The 12,226-nt window shown below is 60.3% G+C and overlaps 1 protein-coding gene across 1 annotated transcript in view; it reads right to left on the bottom strand.

Annotated features, from left to right (window-relative positions):
• ALPK1 (alpha kinase 1) overlaps positions 1-12,226 on the bottom strand; it is a 61,547-nt gene that overhangs the window by 21,335 nt on the left and 27,986 nt on the right. The window contains exons 3-5 of the mRNA XM_025050915.1: positions 11,842-11,964; positions 11,557-11,623; positions 9,485-9,639 (exon numbers count right to left, since the gene is read on the bottom strand). Coding sequence (XP_024906683.1) covers positions 9,485-9,639; positions 11,557-11,623; positions 11,842-11,964 — 345 coding nt within the window. The remainder of the gene's footprint in view (positions 1-9,484; positions 9,640-11,556; positions 11,624-11,841; positions 11,965-12,226) is intronic.

The following is a 12,226-nucleotide window of genomic DNA, read 5'->3' as shown; positions in this document are numbered from 1 at the left end:
CGCCCCCTGCATCTGGGCGAGGCCGGCGCCCGCTCCCCCGCCCCTCCCCCGCCCTCTTAACGTGGAGCACAAAAGCCTGAGAGGGTGACCCGCCAGACAAAGGCCCTTTGAGGCCCTTGGAAAGTAGGCTGGGAGGGGGGCGGAAGGGTTCCAAGTGGCCCTATTATCCCCACTTGCACTAATTAGACATTTTTCTGTCGGCTATCGAGCGCGGCCGAGAGGCCAAACTCACTGAATTCATTTCTAAAGTGTTTACAGAAGTTTGCATCTGTTTGTGTGTCTTCAGGAGGAAAATAGCACTTCAATGGCGCTGTGGGGCTCTGGCGGGGGCGCCCGGTCCTGGAGCTCGCAGCTGCACGGCCGCCTCCGGCTCGTCCAGCCTGGTCTGCATCTCTGCCCGGCCCGGGGCGCCAGGCGCAGGGCAGCCCGTGCGGGACACTCCTGTCACCTCCCGTGCTGGGGACGCGCGGGCCGAGTGCCACCCGCGGCTCAGGGGGCTGCGTTCCGTTCCCACAGCCTCCACCCACTGTCGCCCGCTGCTCAGTGGGGGGGAGTGTGCATTCCTGGGGAGCAGAGCCGAGCCCACCACAGCCAGTGAATGTCCCCAAGCGAGGGGCTCGGACTCCAGGACGGCGGTGATGGTGGTGACGACACTGAGGGGCGTCCCCACGGGGAGGACGTGCCCGGTGACGCCACTAGAGTCCCACGGACGAGCACCGACTCCTGAACGGGGCTGAGAACGAGCCCAAACCCGGGCCTTGGACTCGCGGGGTGGGGGTGAGGTGCGGGGAGGGGCTCAGGGCTGTGCCCGGCCCGGTGTTAGGCCCGCGACCGACTGGCCATCACAGAGGATTCAAAACGCGACCGTTTGACACAGTGTCACAGGAACAGGACTTTAGTGTTGAACCAACACTGAATTACTCGAGACGAAAGGCAAACAGAAGCCGCCGCCTCAGCTTCCCTCGCGGCCGGCTCAGGGCGCTGGTCCACGTAGCCGCCAGGTAGCGTGTTTCCCGCTGGGCGACGTGTGTCAACGGGAATACACGGCGCGGGCAGGGGGTGCGCGGGGCCTGTGAGGGACGGGCCGCGAATGCCGCGCACGCCCCACGCCCAGGACGGAGGGACTTACGCCCCGCGGGAAACGCTCACGGGCCTGTGAGGCTTCGGGCACAGCAGCTGGGGACGCGTGTGCTGTACTCGGGCCCCTCATGTGAGCGCCCAGTCTGGGCCCAGCCGCCGGCTCCAAGCCTGATGTGCTCACAGCCGTGACGGTGGCCGCTGTTCTGCACGGAGGTGGCCAGGGGACTCGGAGCAGAAGCCATCTGGTCCTGTGGTCGGCAGGAGCCTGGGGAAGGGAAGTTGCTGCCGCCCAGCAAACCGGGGGCTGGCGGCGGGGGGTGGTGTGCATCAGCAGAACGAGCAGAAACGGGGCTGCCGCCGGCGTAGTTATGCGTCGGCAGAGTGAGAGGCAAACGGTCCATCAGGCCGACGGGCGGCCGGGGGCCAGTAGGCCCGAGCGTGGCCAGGCTGGCCGGTCCCCTCGCACCGAGGCGGGACACGGAGCTGTCTGAAGGTCTGTGCCCGGGGCCCCTGTTTCGACCCCCGTCCTCCCGGGAAACACCTGTAACCTTTTCTGGGTCTTAGCACCTCAGGTAACACCGTCCTCTGTCCCTCTGTCCCTCTGTCCCTCCCCCACCCACTGACACTGGCGTCGGCCGTCTGTTCAAAGGAGAAGAGAACAGTGTGGAAACAGACGGCCGCCCTGGGCTCCCGGGAGCCTGGCCCGCACGCCGGCACGCCGTGCCCCGTCCCGGCCTCCGCTAGGCCCCACGTGCCACCCCCGGCGACTTCGACATCCACACCGACGACCACCGGCACGCTTGCCGTGTCCCCCTTGTCTGCGTGGTCTCGTTCCAGCCCGACCTTGTCACTCACTCCCGTGGTCAGTCGGCCTTAGAACCGGCCGTCTCGGCGGCACCGTGGTCAGCATCAGGCCAGGCGCTCGGCTCTCTGGCCTCCACCTCCCCGCACCCCCGGCCCCTTCCTCGAAAGCCCAACCCGCGAGCCCACTGGCCGGCACCTTCCTGCTATGCCATCGGCCGCCCCGCCCGCCTCTCCAAATCCCGCCGTGCCAGTGGAGTGACGGGGGAAACACGTCCTTGACCCTTCACCACGGTCCATTTCCTTCGTGTCTGGCGGTTCCAGCCACGCTCACCGCTGAGAAAACACGGGGGCCTCACGTCGGAGTCAGGTCCTCAGCGTCCGCGCCCGTCTCGCAAGGCGGCCGCTCTCCCGTGCGCTCGGCACCGACCTTGAGACTCGACGCTGTGATCCGCCTCCCTCTCTGCGCCTTAGTGTCCACCTGTCAGCAAATCCTGCGGGCTCCACCTTTAGAAGGCGTCCGAGACCGGCTGCCGCCCGCCCGTCTATCCCCGTCTGTCCCTGCCTCGCTGGCCGCCACCCGCCTGCCTGTCCCCGTCTGTCCCCGCCGTCCTGTAGACGTGCTTGGGCACGAGCACCAGCCTCCTGGCCAGACCCCTCCCTCTGCCCCCAGCCTCCCTCCGGCTTCTCACGCAGCATCAGAGCAAGCACCGCTTCCCCGTGGCGTCGCTGCCCGCTCTGCAGCCCGCATGCCCCCGTCGCCCCTGCCACGGAACCGAAATCTGTCCCAGGCCCGCAAGGCCCGTGACGTTGCGCTGGCTCCCCTCACCCTCACGGTCTCTCCCTTTTCGCCAGCCACCCTGCTCATCCTGCACCAAGCCAGGCCTGCGCCTCCTGGGCCTCTGCCTGGGCTCCCCCACTCCGCCCCGCGCTCGGCGTGGCCCCCTCAGGCCACTGTCCCTCCTCACTGTCCCTCGAGACTGCTGTGTCTGTCCTCACAGCGCTCAGCCTCCGATGGTAAATCACACGTTTCCGTTTATCTGCTCGTCTCCTGTCTCCCCCTAGGTCAGCGCCCCGTTGGCACTGACCGTCCACTCCCAAGTGCTCCGCCGCGCGGCTGCTGCCCCAGCTCAGTGAGCCGCTGAGGGGGTGGCTGCTGCCTGGCTCTCCTGCCGTTGCCCCGAGTCGCTCGCTTTAGCAAATGCACGTGTGGCGGCCTCGGGACTGCTTCAGATTTGAGATCGTGATTTGTTATACGAGGCATAAGTGAAAATATTGATCAGTTGTGTTTCGAGCAGCAAAACACCAAATAATTGAAGACGATTGAAGTAGGCAATAAGGCAGACAGAAGGTATTTCGTTTTGCAAGTTAGCTTGCTCGAAAAGTATGGACTTTTATCATTGGGCATAAAGTTCATATTTTTACAAAAATATGTGTTATGGGTGCCACTGTCATGGTTACGTGCAGTGAAAAGGAAGTCTTAGAGAAGCCTGAGAAATTGGGGTTCTTGTTTCTTCTTTGCCAACTGTGAAAATGCCCATGAAACCACAGCAAAACTGTATTTTCTAGAGGGGCTCCCCACTGGAAAAAACACATAAAATGAAAAGCAGGAGCAAGTCCGCACCAGTCGCTGTGATGCCTGGCTGAGGGCGGAGCCGGCCGATCTGGAGCCCGTGAGCGTGACCCCCAAAACGGGGGCGCGTTGCTGCAACAGGCCATGAACGGAGCGAACCTGCAGCTGCAGCTTCATGATGCGGCAAGCGGTTCTTGGCACGTGACTTAGTGAGAAAAGTGTTTACTGAGCACCTGCCGGGGGCATCGGCGCCGTGGTATCTGGGGTGTGACGCGGTCTGCACTGCTGGAAGGGCCGCCCGCGTGTGTCAGCGGGTAACTCCGAAAACATCCCCGTCTTCGTCTGATGTCCTCTTAGCAAAGTGCAGATGGCGGCTCGATTACTCCATTTGATCTTAGCGTCTGTCTCGCCGCGTAACTACAACTATGTTACGTTCCATCTATGTAGCTGTGACCGTACTCCATCTGGCCCTAGGCCAGGTCCTATTGTCACTTAGCTTATATCATAACGGCAGCTACCATGGGTTACGCGCCAGGCACTGCTCTCAGCTTCCACGTTATCCGCTCAACAATCCTCCAGGTAATGTGCGAAGTCGGGATGTAGTTACTTCGATAGAGCCAGCAGTTTAGGTGAGTTGTCCAGGGTGACGCGGCTGATACGGGACAGACTAAGACTCATCAGACCCAGGCAGAGCGGCCCCCATGTCGGCTCCTTAACCTGCACCCACACTGTCTGAGCTTGGTCGAGGTCGTCGCTGTCACCAAAACCACGTACCAGAATAGCAGCAGACATATAAGACCAAAGGAACTGTTGGGACCCCATTGTCCCTAGGGCTTTTCACTTACCCTTAAAGCGATAATTGTCACGGAAAGGATTAAGAGCTTAATGGTGCCTGCTGGAATGTCCGCAGCTACGCACACTTCGCGGAGCCCGCGGGACTCACTGGTCTCTGCAGTTCTCACCGCTGGAATCACATCCGTACGAGCAGAATGATGCTTAATTGACAAGGGTCAGCCCCGCCGTGATACAGTCTCATAGGGAGCCCGGACCGCTAAACTATGAGGCGCCGACTAATGGGATGGGCTCGTGTCTCAGCACGGCTTCCGGCTGCACTGTAATATCCCCGTGTCGCCCCAGAGGCCGCGTGGCTCCCGCCCCGAGGCTGCCCCACGGGTCCGTCCTTCCCGCCTGCCGCTGAGGGGTGGCCCTGCTCCTTCCCCGGCCCAGGACAGTGCCCATCGCGGAACCACACAGAGGCTCACGACCACGGGGGCCTGGCACATGGCACTTCTAACCGGCGGCTGTTGGCTAAGGTGGGTCATGCGACCCAGCCTGTGGGGACTGGAAGAAGCTGTTGCCGGCCACGTGTTAGGAGGTTAGTGGACTGACACGGGCCTTCGACAGGTAGCAGACCGAGCACACGGGCTGGGCCCGCTGCTCCCTTTGGGCGTCTGTCTACATCACATATCAATACCCAGTAGAGCTCTGCTGAGTGGAGGCGTGAAGGCAGTTTGCGTTCACTTTGCTTTTTACATCCTGATGGAAGAGACCTAAGTGATTAAAACTCGAAAGCACACAGCTCAAGATGAAAACCTCATTTGAGAAAATCGGCTGCTAAAGGATCATAATCCAGTGACACCGGCCACGGCTCTCGTCCCCTCCGTTATCAGTGTGAAATCTGCAGCCTGCGGGAACTGGTTCTTCCGGACTCTGAGGACGTCTTCTGACCCAGGAGGAAGCTCCCGCTCCACCGAGCACCCCACACTATGTGGCCTTCGAACCCCGTACAGCTCTGCATTTATGTTTGTGTTTCAATTCTGGAGCCTTTGAGCAGTTCAAAAATGAAAACATCAATGTGTTAAAGGCACCAAGGTTATCTGATGAGACGTATTAGAAAAAATTATTCTAAAGCCAAATTTATCAGACTATTCATCCGCAAAGATCTTTCACCCATGATAGCATAAGGAACTAAATATTTATTTATTGGTCTCTCTTTAGATAACTACAAGGAAACAGATATTTCCAAACATACGTGTGGAGAGGCTGCGAGGAGACCCACGTTCATGGTCGTGATTTGAAAAGAAACGGCAAAGACGCCCCCGGCTCCCTCCCCTTGGGCCGCGCTGCAGCCAGCGACAGCAGCTGCCCGGTGTGCCCTGCGGAGGACACACGCCCCGCACAGAAACGGGCTGGGGCACGGGGACCCCCTGTCGGCAGGGAGACCGCACCGCGGGGCCTGGCACACAATGCCCCCTGGCCTTGCGCTCGGCCCGCCCCCAGCCGCCGCAGCCGGCCGCCCGGGCTCGGCCTTTGTCTCCCTCTCAGAAGCTTTATTTTCATATTTTCTTTTAATTGCGTAGAAATTGTTCTTTCTAGAGAAGTGAGAGTTGCTGAACACAAAAGGGGGTGTCCGCTCGGAGCTGGCCGTGGGCCCCTGGAGCCTGAGCAGCGAGGGGCTTTCCCGCGCGGGGCCTGAAACCCAGCCAAACAGAAGCTAAATGCCTCCGACACTTTTGAAAAACCCATCAAAGCTTCTGCTGAATGATATTTATAAGAGCTTCACTGTTCTCTTTCAAAAACTGAAATGCCCTCCTCCGACACTTGAAGAAAACGCCCGAGCTTTTCATCTCTCCCTCTCAGAAGTAAACATTGTTCCGAGAGAAAGGGCCCAAAGCAGAGCTGGCTTTGCCTTGAAATTTTATTTTTAAATAAGAGAAGGAGAAAATCCTTTTTCTGACTAATACTAATAATACAGGTCAAAGTGTCAGGCGATATACAATTAAACAGAAAACAAAAGAGGTTCCCCCCTTCCCACAGCACAATGGCCCCGGAATATAAATCACTGCCGAAGATGAAATAGCACTTCAAAGCCCGGGGGGCATTTTGGTGGCCGAGGAGCGGTGGCGAGGCTGGTAACCCCGGCCCGGAGGACGCCGCCAAAAGGTCTGGGACTAGCGTGAGGTGGGCTGTGGGGTCCCTACGGCCTGCGACCCCACGATATGCTTTGTCCCACAGGGCAGCTGCAGCTATCAACAGATGTTTCGGCAATAAACACTCGGTATCATCTCGGCGGCGGCCCACCTACCTGGGCAGCGGGCCTAGCACCGCACGCGTGGCCCGTGCACGTGGCCGCACCAACCTGCCGTCTCCCGGCTCCTCGGTCCACAGGCGTTTTTTCTGGGAGGGACACTCTCAGGACAGTGCGGGAGGCTGGCCCAGCCGTAAATCCCTGTCTGTGGCCACACAGCCACGGGGGGCAGTGCGGGCGGCGACGCAGGACGGGGGCCAAGCACTAAACTCATCGTTTTCCTCCAGCAGGTTCAGCCTGAGAGAGTAACATTGTACATGGCCCTGAATTTCACCAACTTGGGCACCATGAAAAATAGTTGATTATGACTTGCCTTTTACTTCAGCATTCTGCACTTAACTTTGATCTATCATTTGTGTAATTACCTTAAAGACACGCTGTTTCTGAGTGTAATGCTAATTTTAAATGTGGAGGGAAAACATTTTTATGGGAAGAATTCCTTTAAGAAAAAAAAGTGAGGAAAGCTTAGATTTATGGGGAAAAAAAACCGTCAAAAGAGACCAGGTAAGTGAGAGGACAGACTCGGCAGTCTGTGACTATTTTTTAGGTGAAAACAGAATCTCACAATAACTGATCCTTTCAACTCGGCCATCCAGCTTCAGGCAAGTCTGATACTGTGTCCGACGGAAAGACGGGACACAATGGGACCCACAAAGCGTGGCGTTTACTCCGGTTACTGTTAACAGCTCAGGTGTTAAAAGCAGCGAGTTCGCAGGGTGCTCGAGTTCTCGGTGTTTACCAAACAGAGCCAGCACCGTGCGGGGGCCTCACACGCAGGAAGGCTCCGGGGCTCCTGGGGTGTGGCTGCTGAGTTCACGGCCCCGCTGGCTGAGCTGGAGGGACCAGGCAGAGCGCAGAGCCTCGCAGGGTAAGTGCAGACGGACCCATCTCAGAGCTGCCACCCAGTGACCCTGCGACCTGGGCACAAGCCTCTTAAACGCTGTGTGACTCGGTTTCCCCAGTTGTGACTCGCGTGCACGGAAGGGCAGGAAACTGGAGGGATGATGAACGGACCCTCAGTTGGCCCCACAACTGTGAGCACCCACCTTCCACCAAGCCCTAAACACAGCAAGACCCGGCTCCTTGCAACTGCCACCTCATTTTCCGGCTGATGTCACTCGGGCAGTGAGGGGCTCTGGGTGGACCAGGACTGCGACTCAGAAGCGGGCTGTGCTGTCTCTTGGCCTCTCAGCCTGGGCTTGACATTCAGAAAGATTCTCCAAGGCCAGGATGAAAGCAGGGCTCCCCGCTCTGGGAAGCGGCCGCTCTCGCCTCCCTTGGGAGCTACGGCCCCTACGTGCCACCACCCAGCGGAGTCACATGGCTTTCCGTGCCCTCAGCTCCCGGGGCATCGGCTGCCATGTGAACAGCAACTCCCGGACTGCGGGGGAGAGCGTCCTCCTCTGACTGGCCTCCTGCGGCCCTCACGCGAGGCCCTCTCCGCCCTGCCCCTCCAGCACCCACTCCTCCCTTTAGGACACAGGCTCCCGAACCCCATGTCGCAGCCATCGGGGGTTAGGGGGCTTGTCTAAGGCCGACTGACAGAGCCGAGGTGACCCAGGAATTCCATTTCCCGACACGTCTCCAGGCGACGCTGGCCCTCAGTCGGAAGCATCATAATCACCGCCCTCGAGCTGCAGCGTCCAGCACAGCAGCGGCCTCGGCCACACGGGGCTGTTTACGCAGAAAGTGATTTAAGCGTTAAGTACAACAGAAGGGGTTCAGCTCTGCAGCCGCACTCGCCCATCTGGTGCGGGGGCCCGGAGGGTGGGCAGTGGGGTGCGGGACAGTCCATCGCTGCTGCGGGGGAGCCGTGTCTCACAGCGTCCACTGTGCTTTCAGGCCGTTGCCCTGGGGCTCGGGGGACAGGCACCGCGGGGCAGAGGAAGGGCTGCGAGTCTCAGCTGTACCACTCACTGCTCTGCTGCCCTGGGCAGGTGACGCCCGGCGCTCAGGCTCCCCACCTGTGACCTGGGGTGGTAGCGGTGACAACCGCTGCCGGCCTGTGCCGAGGCTCACACGAGGTGGCGTGCGTGCGACTATTCCTAGACTCCGGAGTGACACTGTCCTCTCCCCGCTGAGACCAGCGCACTCACCCAGAACCTGGCTCACCCCTCACCTTGCTCCTCTGCGGGGTGGAAAGGGGGGAGGTCTTACTGCTTCTGTTAGATCTGCCAATACACCATTGCGTGAGCATGGATCAGGGGTCTTTACTGGATTTTCGTTTTGAAGGAAAAGATGATGTCTGTACGTTTATTTTAGGAGGACCCCGAAGCCCACTCCCATGTAAATCTATCAATTCAAAGTTTTAGGATATTGTCGTTGCTTGTAAGTCCTGGTCCCCAAACATATTTTTATGTGAGGAGAAAATGCACGTGAGCAACAGACTGCTTTCCTCGACACTCATCTGAGGGAACGTGGGAACGCAGGGCCCCTGTGTGCCTCGGACCTGAGCCTGGAGCCTGAGCCCAGCTCGGTTCCGGTCCGCCACTGGGGGCAGGCGCCCGTGGGCCTGTCATGACTCTGTCGTGATGCATCCCGAACAGCCTGAACCAGGGCCCAGGGAGCAGACAGGGACCCGGCTGCAGGTCACATTGGTGAAACAGTGGTGAATTTTTTTTTAGAAAACAGCGTGTCAAAACACAAATGCTGTGAGACACACTGAGGCCCGCCAACGAGGTGTAAATGTCACCAGCTAGACCCCGAGCCACCCTCGGCCACCCCTCCTCACTGTCCTTGGTGTGGCTTTTCAGCAGCAGGTCCTCTGGCCTGCCATGCCGATCTGAAAGCTACACCCCACATTAGTCACCGTGGCAGAGGTGACCGGGGGTGGGGGACGTTTCATGCTTCAGGGAAATTTAATCTGTCAGACACTTGAGGCTGAGTGCCCGGCGGGGTCAGAGGGACGCCAGGCCGGGGGGGTGGGGGGGGACTCTTCTTACCAGTAGCTGCTGCAGCCGGGCGCCCACCACGTCCTGCAGGTTAGTCTTGTCCTCTGGGCCGATGTCTTGTTTGTATTGCCACTTTTCGGGCACAAAAGGCCACTTCATTTCCTTCGCCTCCTGGACGAGGGTCCTCAGCTCGCTGGGGATGAGAGCTGAAAAGGTCAGAGTTCAGGTAAGGAAATTGCAGACAAAGAAAAGGCTGTCGAGTTGCCAACGACATGATGAAGCACCTCGGTGGCAAAAAAAAGCTTTCCTGGGCCTGGCCGGCTGGTCCATGTGGAGGGGGTGGGGGGGCAGGCTCCCAGGAGAAGCCCCAGAAGTTGCCTGGGGGGCCCTGGCCAGCTTTGCCCTACAGCAGCAGAGCAGTCAGGCGGGAAGGTGTGGAATCCCAGACGGGGCGGGGGCCGGGACGGCAGGAGGGTGAGTCCACCCCTGCAACCCCGGTCTCCTCCGGCCCCAGGTCACCTCACGCTTTCACTGGAGGCTGCATTTGAAGACAGAAAATGAGCACGAAAACCCACTGTGATCTGAGATGGCCTCAGCTTACTGCACAGTGGCCTCGTGTCCCAGCGGGAGATGTGGCGACCTTGCTGGCGGGCAGCACGCCTACTTACACAGGACCAGGTCCCGCACGCAACCTTGGCGAGGCCCAGAGCTCCGGGAGCGTGGAGGTTTGCCCTTGAGTCTGACACGCACACTGACCTGCGTGGCCGGAGGCTGCCTGGGATGTGTCAGCCGCTCGGTGAGCGTACTCCCTGCCCCAGCTGGCAGTGGCGTGGCAGCTGGCACAGGCCCATGCCACCTCCCTGACTGAAAACGCCTGGCCTGAGGCACACGTGACGCCCCAGGGCTCGGGATGGGGGACCGGGCACCCTCGGCCACGGCCGCCAGCCTGCGTCCGGTGCCCGCCTTGTCGACGTCACCGACCCAGCGTCTCTCAGTGAACTCGCCGCCTTGCTCCGCGTCCCCCTTTCCCTCTGGGCTCTGGCTTGAGTGCTGCCACCGTCCCGAGTCCCCGCATCTCACACCCACGGGTCAGTCGATACCTTCGCCCTCTCGTCCTCCCTGAGCCTAACTGGCTACCGCGTTCTGCGGATTCTGTCATCTGTTTCTTCCCTGTCGTTCTCAGCAGAGGTGTGATTTCTGGGTTCAAAGACTTTCCCCACACTCTGGGGCTGAGCGGTTTAAACGTGTTCGAGTCTCTTTGGGAGAGTTGAGAAACTCTTCTCTACAAGTCACCTCTGCCTCCGCCCCTCCCTACAGGCCACGCTGGACGAGGACAGTCGGGTGCGGCAGATGCGTGAGCCCGTCTCTCGGATATGCTTCAAATGCATCTCTGCCTGGGTCCCAGCTCCTCGCCTCTCCCTGGGGAAGTAGCTGCGTCACCACGCTGACGAGGACACCTTCTGAGGGCCGGTGTGGGGTGGGAGGAGGAAGGAGAAGCTGCAGTGTTTGACTGAGAGCTCCGACACCGCGAGTGGCCCGGCCTGACGCCTTTGCGGTGGAGCACCTGCAGGTGGCACTTTGGTGGCAACGCGACCTGCTGCTGGAGCTGCTCAGAAACCACCTGCCAGGGAAGAGCCCTGGATCAGCCTTCACCACACAGCACGCGGGGGCTGGTTACAGCTGGGACGATGGCAGCTCTGCCACGCCCAGCAGTCGGCCCTGCCTCCGTCACCTCTCACTGCCCAGGCAGCGGACCCGAAGGTGGGGGCTGAGGGACTCTGCAGCCGTGAAGTGCCTCATCTGGGACTAAATTCATTATTTCTCCTGTTCCGGGGCACTTGGGAAGAAGAAGAAAACGCTAGCCAGCTGGGGCCTGTTTTCAGCAGGGAGGACGGCGGCGGGAGGAGTCTGGGCTGACCCGCGAAGGCCGCCTGCAGTGGAAGGACGTGCGGAGGGGTGTTGGGGCGCCCAGCCCCCGCCGGCCCCTGGGGCGCTCAGGCTGGCCGGCGAGCGGGAAAGAAAGAAAACGCACAGACCCCCGTGCGACACGACTGGGCGTAGGGCGTTTTATCTTGAAAGGGGCACAAACGACAGGTTATAAAAATTAAGACTTGCACGGACACCTGACAGTGCCCCCGTGGGAATGCGGGCGGCCACAGGCGGGGCGTCCCGGCCCCGCTCCGCCGCCAGCTGCGGAGGGGACAGCGCATGTCACGCGGCCTGCGCTTCGTAGGGCGTGGCGGACCACGCACGCACCATGACATTAAACGCACATGACAGGGGACACACAGAAATGGGGGGAAGCGTATGCCGCTGCCACAGGGAGGTCTAAGGGCAGGAGGGCGCCTCTCGGCAGCCGCTGACGAGGGGACAAGCGTGGCCGAAACTTCCCGATGACTCATCTAAACCGAGGCCACGAGCGGGGACAGCGCGCGTTCGTCTCGCACGCGCGTGCGGCTGCTGGCGAGCTGCGGTGACACCCGAAAGAGGGCGGACAGATGCGGCGACACGTCTGTGGAACCCACAGCCGTCTACGGAAACTGATGCGGCGCAAAGCTCAGTGTGGAAACCTCCGTGGCACCGTTCACGGGTCGCCTCGATTTTTCAATAACTGAAACTCCCTCGGGCCCTTTGTTCGTCTGGAACTAAACCGTTCCTCGCGGCTCCTGTTTACTGGAGCCTAAAGCCAGAACTGACAGCGATTCACGGCGACAGAGCGGGCTCCCTCCCCGGCCTCAGAAGCCCACTGATCTCTCGGTGGTCATCTGCCTCTGCCCCGAGCAGGAAAACCGG

The sequence above is a fragment of the Pteropus alecto genome, unplaced genomic scaffold, assembly GCF_000325575.1.
Source record: "Pteropus alecto unplaced genomic scaffold, ASM32557v1 scaffold17, whole genome shotgun sequence".
Lineage (NCBI taxonomy): Eukaryota > Metazoa > Chordata > Mammalia > Chiroptera > Pteropodidae > Pteropus > Pteropus alecto.
This window is presented reverse-complemented; position numbering and strand designations above follow the sequence as displayed.